The sequence below is a fragment of the Muntiacus reevesi genome, chromosome 3, assembly GCF_963930625.1.
Source record: "Muntiacus reevesi chromosome 3, mMunRee1.1, whole genome shotgun sequence".
Lineage (NCBI taxonomy): Eukaryota > Metazoa > Chordata > Mammalia > Artiodactyla > Cervidae > Muntiacus > Muntiacus reevesi.
In genome coordinates, this window is record NC_089251.1 from 62,937,369 (window position 1) to 62,964,673 (window position 27,305).

At 35.1% G+C, this 27,305-nt stretch overlaps 1 protein-coding gene across 3 annotated transcripts in view; it reads right to left on the reverse strand.

Moving 5' to 3' along the window:
- The window catches only part of VRK2 (VRK serine/threonine kinase 2), a 96,952-nt gene that overhangs the window by 53,037 nt on the left and 16,610 nt on the right, over positions 1 to 27,305 (reverse strand). For all 3 annotated transcript variants that reach the window (XM_065929239.1, XM_065929240.1, XM_065929241.1), the window contains exons 3-7: positions 12,946 to 12,995; positions 12,206 to 12,275; positions 10,008 to 10,095; positions 8,708 to 8,813; positions 7,408 to 7,500 (exon numbers count right to left, since the gene is read on the reverse strand). In XM_065929239.1, coding sequence (XP_065785311.1) covers positions 7,408 to 7,500; positions 8,708 to 8,813; positions 10,008 to 10,095; positions 12,206 to 12,275; positions 12,946 to 12,995 — 407 coding nt within the window. The remainder of the gene's footprint in view (positions 1 to 7,407; positions 7,501 to 8,707; positions 8,814 to 10,007; positions 10,096 to 12,205; positions 12,276 to 12,945; positions 12,996 to 27,305) is intronic.

The window sequence follows — 27,305 nt, forward strand, 5'->3', positions numbered from 1 at the left end:
AACTACTGAAATCTGTGCAACCTAGAGCCTGTGCTCCACAAGAGAAGCTACTGCAGTGAAAAACCCACACACAGAAACCAAACAGTAGCCTATAGGCAGCAGCTTCAGCTTCTGTTAGGTCCATGCCATTTCTGTCCTTTATTGAGCCCATCTTGAATGAAATGTTCCCTTGGTATCTCTAATTTTCTTGAAGAGACCTCTAGTCTTCCCCATTCTATTGTTTTCCTCTATTTCTTTGCACTGATCTCTGAGGAAGGCTTTCTTATCTCTCCTTGCTATTCTTTGGAACTCTGCATTCAAATGGGTATAACTTTCCCTTTCTCCTTTGCCTTTCGCTTCCCTTCTTTTCACAGCTATTTGTAAGGCTTCCTCAGACAGGCATTTTGCTTTTCCCATTTCTTTTTCTTGGGGATGGTCTTGATTCCTGTCTCCTGTACAATATCACGAACCTCCGTCCATAGTTCATCAAGCACTCTATCAGATCTAGTCCCTTAAATTTATTTCTACTTCCACTGTATAATCATAAGAGATTTGATTTATGCCATACCTGAATGGTCTAGTGGTTTCCCCACTTTCTTCAATTTCAGTCTGAATATCAATAACATCAGATATGCAGATGACACCACCTTTATGGCACAAAGTGAAGAAGAACTAAAGGGCCTCTTGATGAAAGTGAAAGAGGAGAGTGAAGAAGTTGGCTTAAAACTCAACATTCAGAAAACTAAGATCATGGCATCCAGTCCCATCACTTTATGGCAAATAGATGGGGAAACAGTGGAAACAGTGGCTGACTATTTTTCTGGGCTCCAAAGTCACTGCAGATGGTGACTGCAGCCATGAAATTAAAAGACACTTGCTCCTTGGAAGGAAAGTTATGACCAACCTAAACAGCATATTAAAAAGCAGAGACATCACTTTGTCAACGAAGGTGAGTCTAGTCAAGGCTATGGTTTCTCCAGTGGTCATGTATGGATGTGAGATTTGGACTATAAAGAAAGCTGAGCACCAAAGAATTGATGCTTTTGAACTGTGGTGTTGGAGAAGATGCTTGAGAGTCCCTTGGACTGCAAGGAGATCCAACCAGTTCATCTGAAAGGAGATCAGTCCTGGGTGTACATTGGAAGGACTGATGTTGAAGCTGAAACTCCAATACTTTGGCCACCTGATGCAAAGAGCTGACTCATCTGAAAAGTCTGATGCTTGGAGGGATTGGGGGCAGGAGGAGAAGGGAACGACAGAGGATGAGATGGCTGGATGGCACCATGACTTGATGCACATGAGTTTGGGTGAACTCAGGGAGTTGGTGATGGACAGGGAGGCCTGGCGTGCTGCGACTGATGGGGTCGCAAAGAGTCAGACATGACTGAGCGACTGAACTGAACTGACAGGCAAAGCAAAGACCCAGCATCGCCAAAAGTAAATAACCTACTATTCAATATAACCACACATCTACTATGATGGCTTAAAATTTTACAACTAATGAAGCCCAAATGGTGGCATGATATGGAACAGCTGGAATTATCTACATTGCTTTTGGAATATATTATGGTAAAATCACTCTGGAAAACAATGTAGCTATTTCTTTTAAAGTCATACATCCACATCCACATGGGGCTTCCCAGGTGGCACTGGTGGTGAAGAAGCCAACTGCCAATGCAGGAGACTCAAGAGGCTCAGGTTTGATCCGAGGATTGGGAAGATCTCCTGGAGGAGGGCATGGCAATCCACTCCAATATCCTTGCCTGGAGAATACCATGAACAGGAGAGCCTGCTCGGCTATGTTCCAGAGGGTCACAAAGAGTTGGACACCACTGAAGCGATTTAGCACACATACACGTTCACATAATCTGAAAATCCCACCCCTAGTTATTTACCCAGAAGAAGTTAAAATATATAATCTGTACAAAAACCTGTACGTAAGTGTTTATAAACCCTCATTTATAATTGTCAAAAACTGGAAACAATACAAATATCTATCCAGGAGTAAACAGGAAAGAAAGTGCAACAGTTTTCAGTGAACTCTACCTATCATTACAGAGGAATGAACTACTAACGAACTACAGCATGGATCAACCTCAGAAATATGCCAAGTAAAGGAAACCAGACACAAAGAGTAAAAACCTGTAAGTCCATTTATATGGTGTCGCTAAAAATGTAAAAAAGAAAAAAGGCAGAAATCATTGCCTCGGTGAGAGAAGGGGACTGACTGAGGATGACAGAAATGCTCTATGTCTTGTGGTGCTGGTTATACGATATACATGTGTAAATACACATCACACTACACATTTAAGAAGATGGATTTTATTGTTTGTAAATTATATTTCAATAAATCTAACCTTAAAAAAGCAGGCACACTTTTAAAGGCTTTTCACATATATTTCCAAATTGCACTTCCATTAACTTGATTTCATCTCCTACTGTCATTTAATTTACATTCCCACTTACATTCTACAAGTGCCTGCACCCTCATCAGCCTGAATGTCATCAGATTATTATTTTAGACTTTCCCTATTTGCTAAGTTCTTTTGAAATGTTGCCTCATTGTTTTGATTTGCACATTTCTCAGTAGTTAGTGATGGGGAACTTTTTTTCATCTATTAAACAGTTCTATTTCTTCTATGTTGTTCATTTTTTTTAATCATTGTTTCAAGAAACTCTTGTTTTTTACTTTCTTATTAATTTTTTTAGAACTTGCTATATATTCTAAAGTTTATTTGTCATAAATACTTTTCAGCTTTTCATTTGTTTTTCCTTTTCCAATTTTTTAAAATATACAGACATCTTAAAATTTGAAATTTCTCCATATTTTCTAAGATTTTAGGGGTATTTTTATTAAGAAATTTCTCTCATCATGCACAGTTCAGTTAAACACCCAGCTAAATGCTATTTTTTTATACACTCTATTTTTTAACTTTTTAAATCTCTGCTGATGCATTGGCTGTTAGCGACATGTGGCTTATAAATGTAAATTAAGCTTCCTCCCTAGGTTTCTTCTAGATGTACAGTTTCAGGTCTTCCATTTAAGTCTTTGAACAATTTTGAGTTTATTCTTGTATATGGTATAAGAATCCAAGTCTACTCTTTTGCATGTATATATGCTATTTTCCCACCACCATTTATTGATGAAACTGTCTTTGCCCCATTGAATATTCCCGGCACCCCTGTCAAAGATTAACTGATCATATATGCATTACTCTCAATTCTGTTCCATTGGGCTGGGTCTGTTTTTATGCCAATAGTTTACTGCTTTGATTACTAGAGCACGGCAATATAGTTTGAATCACGAAGTATAATGAATGCCTCCTGATTTGTTCTTTCTCCAGAATGCTCTGGCTTTTCAGGGTCTTTTTTGCTTCCACGCACAGTTGAGGACTAGGTTTTTATTTCTGTGAAAAATACCACTGGACCTTTGGGAGGGACTGCACTGAATCTATAGACTGCTTTGGGTAGTATAGACATTTTAACAATGTTAATTCTTCCTATCCATGAGCACTGATTTTGGCAATGATGTTTTACAACTGAAACCAAAGGCATAGGTAACAAAGCCAAAAATATACAAGTAGGACTACATCAAACGAAAATGATTCTCCACAGCCAAGGAAATCATCAACAAAATGAAAAGGCAACCGACAGGATGGGAGAGAATACCTGCAAACCACATATCTGCTAAGGGGTTAACATCCAAAATATACAAGAATCCATAAAACTCACTTGCAAGACAAAATAATTCAATTAAAACACAGACAAGGGACCTAGAGAGACATTTTTCCGAAGACATACAAATGGCCAACAAGTGTATGAAAAAATGCTCAACATTATTAATTATCAGGGAAACGAAAAATCAAAACCATAATGAGACATCACCTCGTACCTGTTAGAAGGGCTAATAGAGATAGCAAGTATCAGTGAGGGTTTGGAGAAAAGGGAGCCTCTGTACGACTGTTGGTGGGAATGTAAACTGGTACAGTCATTAGGAAAACAGTATGTGTGTGCATGCATGCGTGCTCAGTCATCTCTGATTCTTGCAATCCCATGGACTGCAGCCCACCAGGCTCCTTTGTCCATGAAATTTTCCAGCAAAGAATATTGGAGTGGATTGCCATTTCCTATTCTAAGAGATCTTCTCAACCCAGGATCAAACCTGCATCTCTTGAGTCTCCTGCATTGGCAGGCGGATTCTTTACCCACAGTGCCACCTGGGAAGTATAGAAAACAGTATGGAACTTCTTCAGAAAAAAAAAACAAACGTTAAAAACTGAATTACCATGTGATCCAGCAAACCACTTCTGGATATATATCCAAAGGAAAAGAAATCATTATCTTGAAGAAATACCTATATTTCCCTGTTATTGCCGCATTATTAAAAGTAGCCAAGACACATAAATAACCTTAGTGTCTACTGATGGATAAATAGATAAAGAAAATGTGCTATATATATGCACAATCAGTCATAAAAAGGATAGAAATACACCACTTGAAACAACATGGGTGAACCCAGAGGATATAATGCTAAGTGAAATAAGTGAAGACATACTGAAAGACAATACTGCATGATCTCACTAACATGTGGCATATACAAAAAGTAACTTATAGAACCAGAGTGTAGAATAGTGGTGCCAGGGGCTGGTGGGGGGAGGGAGCTGGAAGAAATGGAGAGATGTTGGTTAGAAAGTACAAACTTTTAATTAGAAGATGAGTAAGTTCTGGGGATCTAATGCCTAACATGGTGACTATATACTTCAAATTTGCTAAAAGAGTACACCTTATGTGTTCTCACCAGAAAACAAAACAAAAAGCAACTATGTGAAGTGGGATCAATGTGTTAATTTGATTAATGATTTCACAATACATATGCATAATAAATCATCACTTTGCATACCTTAAAAAATTCATGTTGTGTGACTTAAACATATGCAATTGTTGTCAATTAAACCTCAATAAAGCTGGGGAATAAAGCAAGATGAAAAATATCACTACTTAGAATTAAGTTAAATTTTAAATTCAGTTCTTCAGTCATACTAGTTACATTATTTCAGAATATTTTCAGAGTAGTTTCAAATTCAATTTTACTAAATTTATAGCAAGGTAGGTAAAACTGAGCAGCAAGTTACAGTAAGTTCTCACATACCACTCTTCCCTCCTCCCAAATACAGTCTTCCTCTCTATCAACATCCTACACCACAGTATCACATCCATTACAATGGATGAATCCACAGTGATGCAACATTATCACTATAAGTCTATAATTTACGTTAGGGTTCACTTTTGGTGGGAATATGCTATGAGTTTCAACAAATGTAAAATGACATCTATCCGTGATTGTTTTGCTTCCCTAACGTCCTCCGCACTCCACCTGGTCATCCCTCCCTTCCCTCTAACTCTTGGCAATCACTGACCTTTTCCGTGTCTTTATGGGTTTGCCTTTCCAAAAGTTAAATAGTTGGAATTACACAGATTTTCAGTTAGTAATACACATGTAAGCTTCCTTCATGTCTTTTCATGCCTTAACTGCTCATTTCTTTTTAACACCAAGTAATACTGAATTGTCTGGATGAAATAGTTTATTTATCTATTAAAGAACATCTTGGTTGCTTCAAGTTTTGGCAACTATGACTAAAGCTGCTATAAACATCTGTGTGTAGGTATTTGTGTGGATATAAGTTTTCAACTTCTTTGTGTAAATACCAATGAATTCAACTCCCAGATCATATTATACAACATGTTCAGTTTTGTAAGAAACTGCCAAATTGTCTTCCACAGTGGCCATCCCACCAGCAGTGAATGAGAGTTCCTGTTACCCCACAACCTCATCAGCGTTGACACTGTACTACCCACATTTCAAGTGCTTAATAGCCCATGTGGCTAATGGCTACCATACTGAACAGTAACATATAGGATATTTCCATCATCACAGAAAGTTATATTGGCAAAGTAGCTCTATTAAAAACTTAATTGTTTATATAGTGGAAGAGGAACTAAGGTGAGGAACTAAGCTTTTACTTTTCTCTGCATAAACCCATTCCTTCTCTCATTTAATTTTGATGGTTTTTTGTTTATACTTGCTCAGAAGTTCAAATCCTTACCCAGCTACTATGTAGCCATGAAAAAATTATTTAATACCCCCCACCAAGTGGATGAAGCACAAGCTGGAATCAAGATTGCCGAGAGAAATATCAATAACCTCAGATACGAAGATGACACCACCCTTATGGCAGAAAGTGAAGAAGAACTAAAGAGTCTCTTGATAAAAGTGAAAGAGGAGAGTGAGAAAGTTGGCTTAAAACTCAACATTCAGAAAACTAAGATCGTGGCATCTGGTCCCATCACTTCAAGGCAAACAGGTGGGGAAACAATGGAAACAGTGGCAGACTTTATTTTCTTGGGCTCCAAAATCACTGCTGATGGTGACTGCAGCCAAGAAACTAAAAGACGCTTTTTCCTTGGAAGAAAAGCTATGCAACCTAGTTGGCATATTAAAAAGCAAAGACATTACTTTGCGAACAAAGGTCCATCTAGTCAAAGCTATGGTTTTTCCAGTAGTCATGAACGGATGTGAGAGTTGGACTATAAAGAAAGCTGAGCACAGAAGAATTGATGCTTTTGAACTGTGGTGTTGGAGAAGACTCCTGAGAGTCCCTTGGACTGCAAGGAGATCCAACCAGTCAATCCTAAAGGAAATCAGTCCTGAATATTCACTGGAAGGACTGATGCTGAAGCTGAAACTCCAATCCTTTGGCCACTTGATGTGAAGAACTGACTCATTGGAAAAGACCCTGATGCTGGGAAAGATTGAAGGCGGGAGAAGGGGATGACAGAGGATGAGATGGTTGGATGGCACCGCCGACTCAATGGACATGAGTTTGAGTAAGCTCTGGGATTTGGTGATGGACAGGGAGGCCTGGCGTGCTGCAGTCCATCAGGTCACTGAGTCGGACATGACTGAGCGACTGAAGTGAACTGAACCAAGTCTCAGTTTCCTCAGTTTCAAAAAGTAAAAGTTGCTCTGTCGTGTCTGATTCTTTGCAACCCCACTGACTGTAGTCAGTGACTACTACTGCTACAGATTACTGACTAGCCTGCCAGGCTCCTCTGTCAATGGAATTCTTCAGGCAAGAATACTGGAGTGGGTTGCCATTTCCTTTTCCAGGGGATCTTCCCAACCCAGGGATTGAAGCTGAATCTTCTGCGCTGCAGGCAGATTCTTTACCATTTGAGCCACCAGGGAAGTCCTACTTATTAGTTTAGTGCACTAAATTAGATAAGCAAGATAAGGTAAATTATAACACACATCACATTAAGTCCTCATTTGCAAACCTTTCCAGGTTAGGAGTTTGATTTCTGAATGTCTGTCTCAGTACAGAACTTTAAGGATCCTTACTGAAGGCAACAGCTTAATACTATATTTACCCGATCTGGATTTCTGTAACCCAAGAGTAGATTCGCTGCTTTTATATCACCGTGAACATATTCATTTTCATGTATATATTCCAGTACATCCAACTGTGAGAAGAAATATATACAGTCAATTTAGAACTCATGATCAACCTGAACATTTTGAATAGAGAATAACATGTATTTTTTTTTCATATTAACAATGATGAAGTGATATTTCCCAACTGTGCATTTATCTGTTCTAAAATTATCACATGTTCTGGTTGTGCATCCTGGGGAAAAATTTTGCATAAAAGGATCCTCGAACATCAAATGTTTTAATGTTTCAAGGGCACCTCTGATGGAAAGGAAGCCAAGACTCAGCAAAACCTGTGCTACACTCCAGACAGTCTGATGCCCAAATTTTCTGTCCAAAGAGGAGAAACATGGCAAAATCAGAGAAGTGAAGTGAAATAATCATGACACCCACTCAGCAACTCCTCACCCAAGCAATAATTATTAAGTAAGTTTTGAGGCCACCCAGAACAAAACACCATGTCCATTACCACAGAAAGCCATTCTCCCTCTGTAGAGTAACAAAAAACATCCATGCTTCCTCTCTGAAACCCTTGAAACTTGCATGTTACCTACACCTAGTGCTCAAAAAACATTTGTTGGCTGGCTAGAGGATGAGTGGGAAAATTAATGAATTCTATTTGCCACATCCCAACCTGGCAGGAGTAGTTGCATTCTATCTAAAATGGAAACAATAAAATGAAGCTTAGGCAAACCAAACACCAACAAGGTAAGACAAATATGTGGTATAAACAAAATGTGTGCAAGGGTGCTAGTAAGATTTCACTGCTTCTTATTTGGCAAAGTACATACTGATATTATTCACTGCTACACTAATGACTGCCACCATCCCAAACTCATAATAAAAACTTTATAGCACCCCCTTATCACACGTGTAGTATGGAAAACAATATATTTTGCCATACTTTGCATTGTCATAAAAATAACTGACAAAAGAGAGGTTATTCTTATAGCAATGCAAGCTTGTTCTGGTTTGTAAAACAAAGCTGTGAGGGTAAAAAAAAATCAGACAGTAGAACCAAAGCCTAATTGAGTTTGTAGTGCCAAACACAGCACATTCTGTCACTTACAGAGCCCACTGTTATCAATTTCACCAAAATAGCATCTACTCTCAATAACTGACATTTCTAGGGCAATAATCCTTCATTCTCTGATAATTCCACAAAGGGCAACAATTTGTATGTTGTAACAAGCAAATAATCTGAAAATGGAACATGGGAAATAAGTCATTCTTTCTTACCATTCGGATACCTAGCTGCAAGACAGTTGACTTTTTAAAAGTACCATTCTGGTCTGAGATCTTCTGCAAATCTATTCCCAGTCTTTCCATTACCATAAATCTGTAACTATAAGAAAGAGAAGTCAAAAGGAGATGTTAAAATGGCAATGCTGAAACTGTCCATTTATGAATTTTAAACAATGGAAAAATGCCCCCAACAGTGAAGAATGATCCAATCTGAACTAATTGAGAATGAATGTATATTAATAATCTTGGCCTTTTGCAGAAACACATTACTAAGTATTTACTTTGCAGATAGTTTCGGAGTAGAAGAGCAAGCTGTGCTGAGCCACTTACACGGTCTTAGATCACAAAAAGAGGAGTCTTTCTAAATTAGTCTTGAATTTAATTTATTTTGATTCCACTACCTTCTTGACATATGGCCTTGAGCAAATTATTTTTCCATACAGAATATTTACATTTGTTTCTTGACCTTATAAAATCATATTTATTTTCTCTATACATTTATAAACGTGTTTTTTTTAAATGCACTTCTTTTTTTTTTTCTATTTGAGACCTCCTTCTCTTCTTCACTTCCCTTCACTTACATACTCACATCAGCCCCTGTTCTGTATTTACGTACCACACACAAAGGCATATAGAAATTTTTACACCTGTTTTACAAAAATGTGATCTTCTCATAAGAACTTTTTTGCATCACATTTTTCCTCATTGAAATCCTCCCAAATCAACTGGTAGTGCTCTAATTGATTTATCTAATGGGCTGCATAGTGTTATATGGTATGGATGTACCATTAAGAAAGGGGAAATGATGGGATATCACTTCTAAAATAAGATTATATAAGGACCGTGACTTTCTTCTTGGATGCATACTTTTGTGTGTGCTCTTTTCCCTCTCTTTCAATTACTAGAAGCTGGCTGTCATGTCTTTTTGACACTCAAGCAGCCAACAGAGAGACCTACATAGTGAGGAAGTGAGGCCTGCCAACAATCATGAGTGAATTTAGAATCGGAACTTCTTAGGCCTGCCAATAGCCACATGAGTGAGCTTCCTCAGTCAAGCCTTGAGATGACTATCGCCAGAAGACATCTGACTACATCCTCATGAGAAGTCCTGAGCCAGAACTATCTAGGGAAGCCATTTTTACATAGATAACTGACCCACAGAAACTAAGATAATATTAGTTTGTCATTATAAGCCACTACATTTTAGGTAACTAGCTATATAGCTACAAATAACTAAGAGACCACATAAGCAATAGTTACAGGACAATATCTGATTATAGTAATTCCATTTTACCTTTTCCCCTTGAATTCAGTAATGCCAGATCCATAAAACAGAGGAATTCCCAAATAATCAAGCTTTTTGAGTTCTATCCATTTTTTGACTGTAAAGACAAATTTAACAGGAAAAAAGTACACATTTATAGGAAGGTATTTCTTACATTTGTGTAGATACTTAAACTTATTTAGCTAACAAACAGAAATTAGACTTTCCTAAAAATATTTTTTTAAAAATCAAATATATCTAGCTAACAGTTTCAAATTCTATTTATTGCAATAATTAACAGATAATATTAAATACATAATACAGATTTCTAACATTTAAAAAGTCATAGTCACTATACTCAATACTCTAATAATCTATATGGAAAAAGAATCTAAAGAAAGTACAGAAGAAACTAATACAATGTTGTATATCAACTACACTCCAAAAAAAAAGTAAATAAATAAATAAAATATGCAACAAAAACAAAAATAGTCATAGTCATAAAATTCACTGATATCATTTATTGCTTCTCACCCTTTTAGCTAAGATCAAGTGCTGTATGGGGGCTTCTCAGGTGGGACAGTGGTAAAGAACCTGTCTGCAGTGCAGGAGATTCAAGAGACACAGGTTCGATCCCTGACTCAGGAAGATCCCCTGGAGCAGAAAATGGCAACCCACTCCAGTATTCATGCCTGAAAAATTCCACGGACAGAGGAGCCTGGTGGGCTAGTCCATGGGGTTCTCAGTCGGACACGACTAAGCAATTGAGGACACACTATTTACCCAAATGTTTCTATCCATTAACAAAATTCATTCCCTTATATGCTTGTTAAGTTTTTAAATAAAAAAATATGATAACTACCAAAGGAGCAGTAGAAAAAAGCCTTTTCTTTCTTATTACTAAAAACCTAAAACCAGAGTAGCAAAAAAAAAAAAAAAAAAATAGGGGCTTCACTGGTCACTCAGTGGTAAAGAGTCCACCTGCCAATGCAGCAGACACAGGTTCAATCCCTGGTCCGGGAAGATTGCACATTATCACAGAGCAGCTGAGTCCCTGCCTCACAACGACTGAGCCCATGCGCCCCAGAGCTTATGTTCAGCAACAAGAGAAAGCACCACAATGAGAAGCCTGTGCTGTGCACCGCAACTAGAGAGTAGCCCCCATTCACTACAACTAGAGAAAAACCCAAGCAGCAACAAAGACCTGGCAGAGCCAAAATATTAATAAGACTTTTTTAAAAAATAGAAATTGGTCAGAAGAATCATCTTACTATGAAACTATTGTACAGAAACTGTTTTGATTAAATTTTATTAAAAAAAAACACAAACAACAAAAAAAAACAAATTCACTTAAATAATCAGAAAGCTTATTTAATTTTTCACTTTTCTACCAAATATGCTTAATGTTTAAGACAGCTCTACTGATAAACAATGAAGTTTAATGGATTCTATTTGTCACTCTGACATAGTTTAAGCAGTTAGTAAAGGCTACAGTCTTGATGTTCAGAAGGTTTTATTAAAGAAAACAAAGTTAATTATTGAGGTGAGACTCATCATTCTTTTTCCTAAATATAATGTAAATGACCTTGATTATACAGGCATTACTCATATCAATTTCCTTCAAGCTTTACAAATCCATCTGTATCATACAGTTTTTACAAAATGCTTTTATTCTTCTTAGCCTTGCTCATATTTATATCATAGTCTAATCCTCTAGCTGGTAGTTCTTACATCTGATATTCAGCTCCAATTAATTTCCCAACATACAAATTTTCAATATTTTTAACTTATTTTCTAAATCATCTTAATGTTTATAATCATCTTCATATGCTTTGGCCTAATCTATTCTATGGTCATTCCTTTAACTTATAATCTACTGCCCATTTTAATGTCTTTTCTTTATATCCTTTCTATCCAAATGGTTTTTTGCAAAAGAAATAATTTCATTCTATCTTTTACACCTAAAGAACTCTCGGTGGCTTCAATCGACAATCTAGCATTTTATGTAAGGTAACAAATAACTTCAATTTGAAATATATAACCCATTATGTACATAATATCACTATTTATATACCTCTGTCATTTTTACATAACAATTAACTGTATCATTTTACAATAAAAATTTCTAATTGAAAAAAGTTTCCATAAGGCCAGAAAAAGACAAAAATATTAACTCCCACTTAGCAAACATATATTTGGAAGTAGCTTACTTTACTTATTTTACTTACTACATTCTTTTTTTGCTGCTCTTTGATAAAATTTAAGTTCTGAAAATAATGGGCCATTTTCTTGATATTCCTATAAAAAAACAATTGATTTTATTAGAAAAAAAATTTTAAAGATGGAATTGGTATTTCAAATGTGAAAATACGAGCATACATAAATAATAGTACCTGAATCACAAAAATCTCAAGATTTTCTCACTAAATAAAGAATCTCATTTTTAACACTTTGTAATGCTATCACTATACAGTCTTACACATGAAAACAGTCTTCTTATGGAAAGAATTTACTAAAAACACTGAGAACTGTACACATACACAGACACTCAAGTGTACTAACATGCATAACAGGGTGGATACACTGTAATCTACCTTGGTGGTTCACTCATACATGATACTTTTACTGAATTTCTCCTATTTTTATTAATCATACTAGGCAAAGGGGATGCAAACACAAATAAAACCTCATTCCTGCCATTATGGACTTCACTGTCTAGAATAGAGAGGAAAAGAGAAGGAGAAGATAGATACCTAGATAAGATACAAGGATGATAAATGTCAATGAAGAAGAACAAAATTCTATAAAGTCTTTAAATTTTTATAATGTAAAAATATATAATAATGTTTGTTGTGTTGATCATAAAATCATGAAGACTAAGATGAGAAACATTTTTATAAAAATGAAATAAAGCAGAAAATAAAAAAGTCAAATGTATGTGAAACATAAATTTAAGAGCAATACTTACAACTTTTATTACATGTCTTGCATCTTTATCTGGTTTATTTGTGGGGAAAGCTGCAAAACAAAGACAGTGAGACAAAAAATGGTTGTTTCCAATTCCTGATTGCTTACTATGTCCCAGACACTGTGCTAAGAACCTCTTATGGTACCACTTCTGTTTTATACGAGATCCTTCTTAAGGTTTAACAAGTTGTATAATCTGCTTACTAAGTAGTGGCAGACTGGGGACTGAAATTCAAATCTGACACCATAGCCTACACTCTTTACCATAAACCATATTCAAATATTCAAACACAGAAACCAGTAGATTACATTAATCATATAGATCCAAATGTAGGGGAAACATTTTTCTAGACATACAGCATTAAACCCCAAAATGATATATTGTATAATCTATTCACTCCATTTTTCTAAACTAAAATTTATGATAATTTAGAAGTGAAAACTGATTCATTTTAAGTAGAAATTTCAAAACAACTTTTACTTGGCGAAATTCTAAAGTAAATCAAGTTTGAAAGAGAATAAAGCCTTTAAAAAGAATCATCTCCTGAACCTAGCAATCAACTATTCCTAAATTAAAGAGTATGTATCTCATTATATAAGCTCAAATCAATTTCAAGTTATCTTACTTCATTTTATTACCATTTGCATTTTAGATATAGTAATCCAACTTATGAGAAGTTCACTGTTGAAATTCTTAAACCAAATCAATCATTTCATCTACATTATCTAAATTATTAAAAGATTATTTTGTTTTCAAATCTTGATAAGAGAAGTTGACATGTATATTTATTTGTATTGTGAAGGTTTAGAATTTTGTCATTCATCTATTTACTCTTCATTGATCCCTTTATTCATTCAACTAACAAATATTTATTTATTAAGAGGCTAGCATATTAAGAAAATAAAGGAAAAAAGGTCAAACTAGTATTAAAAACTTAGATTGAGAATAAGATTAAATTTTTCAAGTGAATTTTCAGTGTATTTACCAAAATGCTATGTCCTCTCATTACTACTAACATTTTTCCCTTTCTCCTATCACTTTGTCTTTTCTCTACTGTATTACAAATTAGATGCAAAAAGTGTTATAAATTTACTAAAGTATACAAATTCTTTCACAATTAAGCCAACTCATGCACAATTTTCTTAATCAATCTCCAAAAACTTTTATGTTAGCAATGTTATTAGTCAGTTGAAGAAATTACTTCAATTTTAGTTAATCTTAAATTGTGAACCCAGACCTCTTCAGAGTAACAAAGAAACTAAACCTATTTACATCAATTAAACTTTTCTCTTCATCTTTATTCACATAAAAGTCATTTCATTTTCACCCATGCAGTAGTCCCAAGGGAATGACAGGAAGAATGAATTATCCATACCTAGGAAACAAAATACTGAAGAAAGTCTATAAAGGGGTCTAGTGTTGGTACAGAAGAAAGGATGAGGAAACCCCTTCCTCCTCCCACCCTATGGCAAACTATTTTTACCAGTATGGTACCCAAGCCTGGAGAGAAATAATCCTGCCCTAACCCTGATCCACTCAATACAGTAATTGACACTAGGCAATGGTCTTTGCTTCCTGAGATAGAAGCAAAGAAACTCCCTGCTTCTCTTCTGAAAGCAAGTGGCCAGAACAGCAGAACATAAACATAAAAGCACAAAAGGAAAATGAGAGTTTCAATTCGATATGTAACTTATTACATTGCAAGTGGGGGAAAAGATATCCAATCAGGCCAATGTCTTACTCTTTGCTGATTTCAATCTGTATACCTTTACCACTATATAATCTGAATCTTCTCTTTCATATGATTTCACATGAACATAATCATGTGTTGACATACACTTGAAGCATCCCCACACTTGTCATTTGATAGCTATACAATATTCTCTATAAACTTCCAAGTCAGATTATGTTGGAGGGCCTAAATTCAAAATCAATTGACCAGAAAGCTCATGGAGATGGACAGTGAACAAATAAATTGTCCAAGCAATCAAGGAGGTCTCATTACAATAATCAGTTAATTAATTAAACAATTCTACTGTAAACCAAAATACATTCTAGGTAGTGAAATTAAATAATGACAGAAAACAGACAAAGTATCTGCTTTCATAGTCTAGCGGAGAAATCAGACATTCATCAAATACTCATACAAAAGTGTAAAACTAATTAACATAAGTGTTACAGGAAAAGGAAGATGGCACAATGAGGTAGATGGTATAATTTAACTTATATAAAAGGGAATGCTTGTACAAGCATAATTGGAGAGGTAGTAAAGGGCCAGATGAAAATCTAGCTAAGAATTTCTGTCCATAGAAAGTTTTAAAAGCTTGAGGTATCGTTTAGGACAGGAAAGACATAATTAGATTTGCATCCTGAACAGATCAATACACTAGTCTGGAGAAGAGACTGAAGGGGAATCAGAGTAGATACACACAGATCAGTAAGGATTTAATTTTGATAGATTAGAAAAGAGAGGACTGTAGGTTGGATTCAAGTATCAATGGCAGATAAAGAAAAGTAAGCAGATTCCAGAGATTTCACAAAGGACTTGATCATGGAGGGAAAGATAAATAGTTTGGTAGGTTATTGACAGATCTATTGGAAGTTGAGAAGAATGATCAAGCATGGACAGTGGTATTATTGAAAGTAGTCACCTAACAACAAAAAAACAAAGATACATAAAGCAAATATCAGGATAAATACAAGGGAAAATTTTTAAAACTGTAATCACAGTGAGACATATTAATGTTTCTCTGAGAAAGTTTTATCAAGTGCAGAAAATATAAAAATAGGAGCATGTTGAATGATGTCATTAATAATTTAAATATAGATTTCTATTTATATTAATTGATATTAATCTTTTATCTTCTTTGTGAATTATAACTTTTATTGTTAAAAATATTCATCTTTGTTTCATTTAAAAATAAATAAAATTTAATTTAAAAAAAAAGTAGTTTCACATCCTCATTTAAATTTCTGAAGAGGTGGCTGATGACCTGAAAAGGGATGCATTGTACACATACATGGCATTTGCCTTCCTAGCATCTCTTTTCTATCCATTGGAACTTTCTGATTTTTCTTTTGAGGAGCCCAACCTCAAACTATCTATGTAGACCTAGTAGGGCTGCGATCATAGTGTATCCTCCCTTACATTCCAGAGCTGGGCCCAGGACCAAGCCTAGTGATCTGGAATGTACAAGCCCATTGGCCACCATAACTAGTTCAGAAGGAGCAAGGTGCTCAACTAGGTAGAAAAGTCTCCCCTAGCAGCTGATGTAACTAAGTAACACAAGATAGATGATAAACTTCAAGGATACCAAAATCTTAGAAATATCAGTGATCATTTTTTTCTGGTAAATGGAAAATAAAGCCTGAAAATAAAATCCAAAACTGAGAAAACTAGGGTTAAGGCAGGGAGAGAGAAAGAGCCCTAGTGACATTGCTTAAGCCCTGGAGTCACTCATACCTAAAGCCAAAAAAGTCCTGTACTTCTCACTTACAAGAGTTAATAAGTCTCCCTTTTGATTAAATTCATTTGAGATTCTGAAATTGGCAACCAGAGACTTACACAAACTACAACAATTGAGTGCTCCATATGTAAGATTATTTTAAAGGTACTGTGTCATAGTTTAATGGGCAGTGTCAGGCATTACATATAAAGTAGATCTTACATAAACAAAAATAACAATTCATGAGGAAGATAATTATGAACTTTCAAACATCTAATAGAGACTTAGGGTTTCTCAGATGGCACTAATGGTAAAAAAAGTTGCTTGCCAAAGCAGGAGACATAAGAGACACGAGTTCAATCCCTGGGTCAGAAAGATTCCCTGGAGGCAGGCATGGCCACTCATTCGCTCCAATATTCTTGCCTGGAGAATTCCAAGGACAGAGGAGCCTGGTGGGCCACAGTCCACAGGATTACAAAGTGTTGGACACCACTGAAGCAACTTAGCAGCACACACAGTGGAGACTTAATGTACCTATATAAAATGATGATGTACATCATAATCAATAACATCTTTGATTTTTAAAAAATGTCCATAATAATAATAAATTTGAGTAGACTAAACTCACCAGCTAAAGAAAGAAACTTTAAGGTTGTTAAAAAAACAAATAAATGTATACTATTTATAAGACAACTAAAACCTAGTGATACAGAGAAACAAAATAAAAAGATAAGAAACTAATTAGCCAAAATTAGCTTAAAGCAAGCTGGAAAAATCATGGAAGATTTTATTTATTTATTTATTTTTTTAATATTTTTTTTATTTTTTTTATTTTTCAGTGGGTTTTGTCATACATTGATGTGAATCAGCCATAGAGTTACACGAATTCCCCATCCCGGTCTCCCATCCCACCTCCCTCTCCACCCGATTCCTCTGGATCTTCCCAGCCCAACAGGCCCGAGCACTTGACTCATGCCTCCCACCTGGGCTGGTGGTCTGTTTCACCACAGATAATATACATGCTGTTCTTTCGAAACATCCCACCCTCCCCTTCTCCCACAGAGTTCAAAAGTCTGTTCTGTACTTCTGCGTCTCTTCTCCTGCCCTGCATATAGGGCCATCGTTACCATCTTTCTAAATTCCGTATATATGTGTTAGTATACTGTAATGTTCTTTATCTTTCTGGTTCACCTCACTCTGTATAATGGGCTCCAGTTTCATCCATCTCATTAGAACCGATTCAAATGAATTCTTTTTAACGGCTGAGTAATATTCCATGGTGTATATGTACCACAGCTTCCTTATCCATTCGTCTGCTGATGGGCATCTAGGTTGCTTCCATGTCCTGGCTATTATAAACAGTGCTGCGATGAACATTGGGGTGCACGTGTCTCTTTCAGATCTGGTTTCCTCAGTGTGTATGCCCAGAAGTGGTATTGCTGGGTCATATGGTAGTTCTATTTCCAGTTTTTTAAGAAATCTCCACACTGTTTTCCATAGTGGCTGTACTAGTTTGCATTCCCACCGTGTAAGAGGGTTCCCTTTTCTCCACACCCTCTCCAGCATTTATTGCTTGTAGACTTTTGGATAGCAGCCATCCTGACTGGCGTGTAATGGTACCTCATTGTGGTTTTGATTTGTATTTCTCTGATAATGAGTGATGTGGAGCATCTTTTCATGTGTTTGTTAGCCATCTGTATGTCTTCTTTGGAGAAATGTCTGTTTAGTTCTTTGGCCCATTTTTTGATTGGGTCATTTATTTTTCTGGAATTGAGCTTCAGGAGTTGCTTGTATATTTTTGAGATTAATCCTTTGTCTGTTTCCTCATTTGCTATTATTTTCTCCCAATCTGAGGGCTGTCTTTTCACCTTACTTATAGTTTCCTTTGTTGTGCAAAAGCTTTTAATTTTCATTAGGTCCCATTTGTTTATTTTTGCTTTTATTTCCAATATTCTGGGAGGTGGGTCATAGAAGATCTTGCTGTGATTTATGTCAGAGTGTTTTGCCTATGTTCTCCTCGAGGAGTTTTATAGTTTCTGGTCTTACATTTAGATCTTTAATCCATTTTGAGTTTATTTTTGTGTATGGTGTTAGAAAGTGTTCTAGTTTCATTCTTTTACAAGTGGTTGACCAGTTTTCCCAGCACCACTTGTTATTAATACAATTTCATAAGGTATAGGCAACCAACAAAAATAAACTGAAACTACAATTAACAGTTTTTATCTAAAGGCCACATTAAAAAAAAAAAGAATATATTTTCTTTTCAACCTGACATAAGACATTTTTTTAACTGCCCATACTTTTACCAAGAAAACAGGCTTCATCACCAATCAAAAGACAGGGTGATTGAACGGATAAAAAAATAAAAACGACCCAATTATATGACATCTACAAGAGATTTGTTTCCAATTCAAAGATACACAAGATTGAAGGGGTGGAAAAAAATGTTCTATGCAAATGGAAGCCAAAAGAAAGCAAGGGAAACTATACTTATGTCAAACAAAATATATTTTAAACCAAAAACTATAACAAGAAACAAGATCATTATATAACAATAAAGGGATCACTTCATCAAGAGGATATCACAATTGTAAATATCTATGTACCCAAGATAGGTGAACCTAAATATATAAAGCAAATATTAACAGATCTAAAGGGGGGAATAGCAATAAAATAGTATAGGGCTTCAATACCCTACTTTCAACAATGGATAGATCATCCAGATAGGAAATCAATGGGGAAATAATGGATGTAAACTAAACATTATATAAGAGAAATCTAATAGACATACACAGAAGAGTCCAACAACAGCAGCAGAATACATTCTTCTTAAGTACACAGGGAAGATATTTTCAGGCTAGATCATGTTAGGTGATGAAACAAGTTGTAACAAATGTAAGAAAAATGAAATCATATAAAGTATTATCAAGTGCTTTTTTGGACCACAGTGATACAAAACTAGATATCAATTACAAGAGAAAAACTGGCAAATTCACAAATATATGGAAACTGGAACAATATACTCTTGAACAATCACTGGCTCAAAGAAGAACTTTTCAAAAATCAAGAAATAACTTGAGACAAATGGAAATGGACACAAAGCATATCACTACTTGTGGGTTACAGTAAAAATAGCTCTAAGAAGGAATTTCGTAACAATAAAGTTTTATACTATGAAAAATCCAATATATATTCTAACTTTACACATCAAAGAACTAGAAAAAGGAAGCTCAACATTAGTAGAACAAGGAAATAAAGACCAGAATGGAAATAAATGAAACAGAACTAGAAAGACGATAGAAAAGATCAATTCAGACAAAGACTACAAGAAAATTACAGACCAGTATCTCTGATGAACATACACGCAAAAATACTCATTTCAATGCTCAAATTGAATTCAACAGTACATTAAAGAATCGTACACCATGATCAAGTGGGATTTATTTTGGGGATCCAAGGATGGTTCAATATGCAAATCAATTAACATGATAAACTACATTAACAAAATGAAGGATAGAAATCTTAAGATCATTTTAATAGATGTAGAAAAACCACTTGACAAAATTCAAAATCCTTTCACGATCAAAAATTCTCAAAACTGAGTAATGAAAGAACATACCCAAACCTAACAAAGCCTAATTATGAGAAACCCACATCCAACATCATACCCAAGTAAAAAGCTGAAAGCTTTTCCCTTAAGATCAGGAACAAGACAAGGATCCCCACTCTTGCAACTTGTATTCAACATAGTACTGAAAGTCCTAGCCAGAGAAGTCAGGCAATAAAAAGAAATAAAAGACATTCAAATTGGGAACAAAGAAAGTAAAATTATCCGTTTGTAGATGACATCTATGGAGAAAATCCTTATGACTCCAGCATACAAACAATAGTATCAAAAAGAATCCATTACTTAGGAGTAAATTTAACCAAGGATATGATAACTATGTACACAGAGGACTTTATAACATTGATGAAAGAAAACACAATGAATGGAAAGATATTATATGCTCATAGATCAAAAGAATTAATAGTGTTAAAATTTGCAAACCAGTCAAACAATATACAGATTCAATGTAATCTCTACCAAAATTCCAGTGGTATTTTTCATAGAAATTGTTTTAAAATCTACATGGAACCGCAAAACATCCTGAATAGTCAAAGTATACAGAGCAAGAAAAACAAAGCTGGAAGCATCACATTCCCTGATTTCAAACTAGATTACAAAGCTGTAATAATCAAAACAGGATGGTATTGGCATTAAAGCAGACACGAATCAATGGTACCAAACAGACAGCCCAGAAATAAACCTATAAATTCAAGGCCAATTAATTGACAATGAAGTAAAGAATATACAATGGGGAAAGGACAGGCTTTTCAGTAAATGGTGCTAGGAACACTAGATAGCCACATGCAAAATAATTAAACTGGACCCCTATGTTATCCTGTATACAAAAATCAACTCAGAATGGATTTAAAGACTTGTGAGTAAGACCTAAAATCATAAAAGATCTAGAAGAAAACATAGCAGGTAGGTCCCTTCATATTTGTCTTGGTAATGACTCTTTTGGATCTAACACCAAAAACAAAGGCAATAAAAGCAAAAATATTTACACAGGTGGGACTAACTATAAAACTAAAAACTTCTGCATAGCAAAGGAAACCATCAGCAAAATGAGAAGGCAACCTATGGAATAAGAAAATATTTGCAAATCACATATCCAATATCAAAATATACAAAAATGATAGAACTCAACAGCAAAAAAGGATAAATAATCCAATTTTTAAATGAATAAAGGCTATTTTTAATAGATTTTTTTTCCAAAGAAAACATTCAAATGGCAATAGGTACATGAAACAGTGCTCACCATAACTGATTACCAGGGAAATGCAAATTAAACCATGAGATATTACCTCACACCTGTTAGCATGGCTATTATCAAAAAGACAAGTAGTAACAAATGCTGGTGAGGATGTAGAGAAAATGAAACCCTTTGAAGGAATATAAACTTGTATAACCACTATGGAAAACAGCGTGGAGGGTCTTCAAAAAATTAAAAATAGAACCAGCATGTGATCTAGCAATTCCACTTCTGGATATATTCAAAGGAAACAAAAGCTGGTTTGAAACAGTTATATAATGTATGATTTCAACTATATGCCATTCTGAAACAGGGGGCAAAGGGATAAATTAGTAGAATACAGGAGAAACTTCAGGCAGAGAAACTACTCTGCATGATACTATAATGGTCAATACATGACATCATGCACTTGTCAAAACCCATAAAACTGCACTATATAAGTGAACACTAATATAAATGATGGACTTTACTAATAAATTAACTAATACTAACTAATTTTGTAATAAATTAACAAAACCACCACACTAATTCAAGACATCAATGCCAAAATTATACAAAACTGGGGACTATCTGATAAAGACTCTTCTATAATAAAAATGTTCTAGGAAGTAACAGCAAACATTTTTGGGATAAATGGAAAGACAGACTAGTGTAGCAAAGACAGAATATACAAAGAAAAAATTAAATAACACTTTTAGAACTGAAAAATACAATAACCAAACCAAAATTTTTTAAACTCATGATTGGGTTCAATACGATCACGGAGATGACATGTGAGTCACTGAATTTGATGATGGATCAATAAAAATATACCAATCTGAAAAACAGCAAAATAGAACATGAAAAAACTGAACAGAATCTCAGGCAAATAACAGAACATTTAACAATATCTTCATGATACTGCAGTTACTGAAGAAGAAAAGTAGAGTGTGGTGCAGAAAAATATTTGATGAATAATGGCTGAAATGTCCCAAATTTTACAGATACATAAACCTACAGTTCAGTGAATCCTCCACTGGAATAAACCCAAATAAATCGATGCCCGGACACATACACACAAACTGCTGAAAACTAAAAGAAAAATCTTGAAAGGAACTAGGCAGTAAATTAGTTACAGGGTAAAATGACTCATATTACTGTGAATTTCTCATCAGAAACCCTGAAGACCTGAAGGAAGAGTCACAACCTATTTGAAGTGCTGAAAATAACAGTCAATCCAATATCCAGCAAAAATATTTTTCTGGAATTAAAGTTAAATAAAGACATTCTCAAGTTAGGAGTACTAAGAGTAGCCATAGTCAGCAGATCTGCTATATAAGAATTGCTAAACAAAGATATTCAAAAAAGAAAAGAAAACCATACAAGGAAATGTGGACTACCAGGAATAAAAGAGAAAAAATAGTAAATATTGGGAAAATGCAATGGATTATTCCTTTCTTCAGTTAAAATGTATTTCATAGTTAAAGCAAAAATTATAATATGGTCTGGAGGAATTTAAATTAGTCTAGATGTAATATATAAGACAACTACAACATATCAAAATGTGTGCAGTTCTGCCAAAGAAGGACTTAGAAATAAATTTAGCACTGAATACTTTTACTACAAAAGAAAGATTCAAATAAGTAAGTTTCCATCTGACGGAACCAAGGAAAGAACAAACCAAACCCAAAGCAAATGGAAGAAAGGAGATTAAAACAGAAATCAGTGAAATTGAAAACAGAAAAATACAGTAAAGCCACAAAACCAAGAGCTGTTTCTTTGAAATGACCAATAAAATGATATCAAGACTAATAAAAGAGAAAACAAAGAGAAAAAATGATCCTATACTAGGAATGAAAACGGAATGTCACTATAGAAATTAGTATTAAAAGTATAATAAACAAATATTATGAACAACTCTATAGACAGAAACTTGACAACTTAGATGAAATGAAACAACTGCTTAAAAATCACAAACTACTAAAAGTTACCTGAAATGAAACAAACAACCAAACAAGTCCCAGGTGAAATCAAGTTCTAAAACAAACAAACATTGTTCAGAAAAAAAGGTATCTCTAACCCCAGATGGCTTCACTATAGAATTCTACCAAACACATGGAAAAGAAGTAACATCAATTCTGTATACTCTTTTCCAAAAAGCAAAAATGGAGGGAATAATTCACAACTCATTTTATGAAGCCAGCATTACCCATAAAACCAAAACCAGACATAGTAGAGGGGGAAAAAAAGTATTAAGAAAGAAACAAAAAGAAAACTACTCAGACCAATAGCCTCCTCTCATGTTGAGGCAAAAGAAAAAATAAAATAAAATAAATAAGAAATTAATGTCACCTACATATTAAGAATGTAAAAAAACCCAAATGATCACATCAATTGATGCAGAAAAAGTATTTGACAAAATCTGATATCCATTCAAGATAAAAACTCTCCGAATAGTAAAGGACAGCTTCCTCAACTTGAAGAAGAATATCTAGAAACAACATATAGCTAGTATCATTATAAATGATGAGAGGTTGAATGTTTTCTCCCTTGAACTGGGAACAGTCAAGGATGTCCACTCTCACCATTCCTACTCAATAAAGTGCTGGAAGTCCTAGCTAGTGCAAAATATCAGGAAACAAAAAGTACACAGACTGGAAAAGAAGAAATAAAGAGGTCCCTACTCCCAGATGATATGATTAACTATAGAAAAAATTTCCAAAGAATCTGAAAAGAAAAAATCCTAGAACTAATAAGCAAGTTTACCAAGATGAGGTCAACAAGCAAAAATCAATTTGTGTTTTTATACACTAATAATGCACAACTGGAAAACAAAATTACAAAAGCAGTATCATTTTCAATAGCATTAAACATTTCAAAAGAAAAGAGAAAAACATACACCTAACATTACATGTACAGGATTGATATGCTAGAAGCCGAAACAGTGATGAAAGAAATCAAAGACCTACAGAAATGTAGATAGATACTGTATTTGTGAATTGAAGACTCAACATATCTTCAATGTCAACTCTCCAAAATTTTGTCTCTGACAAAAGAGAGGCAAAAATATTATTGAAAACAAATACACAATATACAACTCTGGCAGAAAATGTAAAAAAGGAAAACAGTAGACTTCAAGTGGGAAGTGAACTTCAAATAAACACAATTTGAGTACATAGAAACTGTGGAGACAGAATGCAGGTTATAAGAGAATAACAAAGCAGCAAGATGATATTGGTATTTATTTTCACCATTATATCCAAGACTATGGCATATAAAATTTCCGATTTTTTAAAATTTACTAAATCACCACACACAAAATGAGTTCTCATACAATTAGGGGGAAAAATCATATTCTGGATAATGCTATTAAATCTCCTCCAAATATAAACTCTTGTTAATTGCATATTCAACTTTCAGTTCAGTTCAGTTCAGTCGCTCAGTCGCGTCTGACTCTTTGCAACCCCATGAACCACAGCATGCCAGGCCTCCCTGTCCATCACCAAATCCCGGAGTCTACCCAAACCCATGTCCATTGAGTCAGTGATGCCATCCAACCATCTCATCCTCTGTTGTCCCCTTCTCCTCCTGCCCTCAATCCTTCCCAGCATCAGGGTCTTTTCAAATGAGTCAGCTCTTCGCATCAGGTGGACAAAGTATTGGAGTTTCAGCTTCAGCATCAGTCCTTCTGATGAATATTCAGGGCTGATTTCCTTTAGGATTGACTGGTTTGATCTCCTTGCAGTCCAAGGGACTCTCAAGAGTCTTCAACACCACAGTTCAAAAGCATCAATTCTTCAGCACTCAGTTTTCTTTATAGTCCAACTCTCACATCCATACATGACCAGAGGAAAAAACATAGCCTTGACTAGATGGACCTTTCTTGGTAAAGTAATGTCTCTGCTTTTTAATATGCTACCTAGGTTGGTCATAACTTTCCTTCCAAGGAGTGTCTTTAATTTCATGGCTGCATTCACCATCTGCAGTGATTTTGGAGCCCAGAAAAATAGTCAGCCACTGTTTCCCCACCTGTTTGCCATGAAGTGATGGGACCAGATGCCATGATCTTAGTTCTCTGAATGTTGAGCTTTAAGCCAACTTTTTCACTCTCCTCTTTCACTTTCATCAAGAAGCTTAGTTTTTCTTCACTTTCTGCCATAAAGGTGGTGTCATCTGCATATCTGAGGTTATTGATATTTCTCCCGGCCATCTTGATTCCAGCTTGTGCTTCTTCCAGCCCAGCGCGTCTCATGATGTACTCTGCATGTAAGTGAAATAAGTAGGGTGACAATATACAGCCTTGACGTATTCCTTTTCCTATTTGGAACCACTCTGTTGTTCCATGTCCAGTTCTAACTGTTGCTTCCTGACCTGCATACAGGTTTCTCAAGAGGCAGATCAGGTGGTCTGGTATTCCCATCTCCTTCAGAATTTTCCAAAGTTTATTGTGATCCACACAGTCAAATGCTTTGGTGTAGTCAATAAAGCAGAAATAGATGTTTCTCTGGAACTCTCTTGTCTTTTTGATGATCCAGCAGATATTGGCAATTTGATCTCTGGTTCCTCTGCCTTTTCTAAATCCATCTTGAACATCTGGAAGTTCTCAGTTCACATATTGCTCAAGCCTGGCTTGGAGAATTTTGAGCATTACTTTACGAGCGTGTGAGATGAGTGCAATTGTGCAGTAGTTGAGCATTCTTTGGCATTGCCTTTCTTTGGGAGCTTTACTATTCAACTTTGGAGCTTACTAATTATTACAGTATAATCCGTTATCTTCAAACTCTTTTAGTAATGAAATGCTTCTTTTCAGCCTGATAGAAAGATTAGAACAAAGCAGAATGCTCAGGTTGAAACATGGGTGGAGGGACCAGAGCCCCTACTCGTTTTATCTGTATACTTGGGTTCCACAGAGACCAGTATGAAGAGCTAACAGGTGACTGATTAGTCATTTCCTGACTTTGTTTATAATACCTCTAGTTATATTTGTAACATGATCTTCTTGAATATCTGCTAGATTTTTTTTCTTTTGTCTTCTCTCTAAGAAAAAAACACCACCACTAGCAATCTGGCCATATCAAATTTTATCGTTTTATTTTCACTTGGTTTTATTAACCTTTCGCCATTATATAATGTCCTTGTCTAGTTCTCGTAATATTTTACTGTAGAACATAAGATAATTTTTTAAAATGCTCATCTTACTCTTTTGGTTCTACGTGCATGAAAAACCTTATTCTTTATTATCTTAATATTTTATTGTTTTCAGGTATTTCTCTTTTGGTAAGTAGTTATGGGGTTTTGGTCAATGGCATTCTTTAATAGATTTCAGTTTTTTATCAAGTGTGGTAACTGGCAATTGTGTTGCAGTCCATGGGGTCACAAAGAGTCGGACACAACTGAGCGACTGAACTGAACTGTACTGAACTGATTATAATACAATTATGATGTGAGGACAAGATGGTTGGACAGCATCACCAACTCAATGAACATGAGTTTAAGCAACCTCTGGAAGATGGGAAAGGACAGGGAAGCCTGGCATGCTGCAGTCCATGGAGTCTACAAAGAGTTGGACACGACTGAACAACAAATAACAAGCTATAATACAATAATCTGCAAATTTATATTATTGTTATTCCTTTTTGCTCCCCTTCACTAATTATTAACTGGCTGTGGTATATATTACACATTTTATTTTATCTTATAATAGACTATCTTTCAATCCATTTATTTCTCACTCCACACTGATACACTCTAATTCAGATGTTTTCATTATTATTAACTAAATACATTTTGAGCTTGCCTGACAAGTTGATATATAACAACTTTTCTGCTTAACTGTTAATCCTGTAAGTCCTAACCACAGTTAGGGAATCTATTTTAGAAATGCAAGATGTATTATAAAATTATGTCTGTAACTCCAGTTTTCACTCAACTTTTTACTTTGTATCATCAATCTTTTCTCAATATTGTAATTCATTTATCTCTTGGAAGTCTTATTCACTTACATATTTTCAAGTCTACTTTAACTTTGTAGTAATCTGTTATAAAATCATTTCAGATTTCCTAAATCCTCAAATGT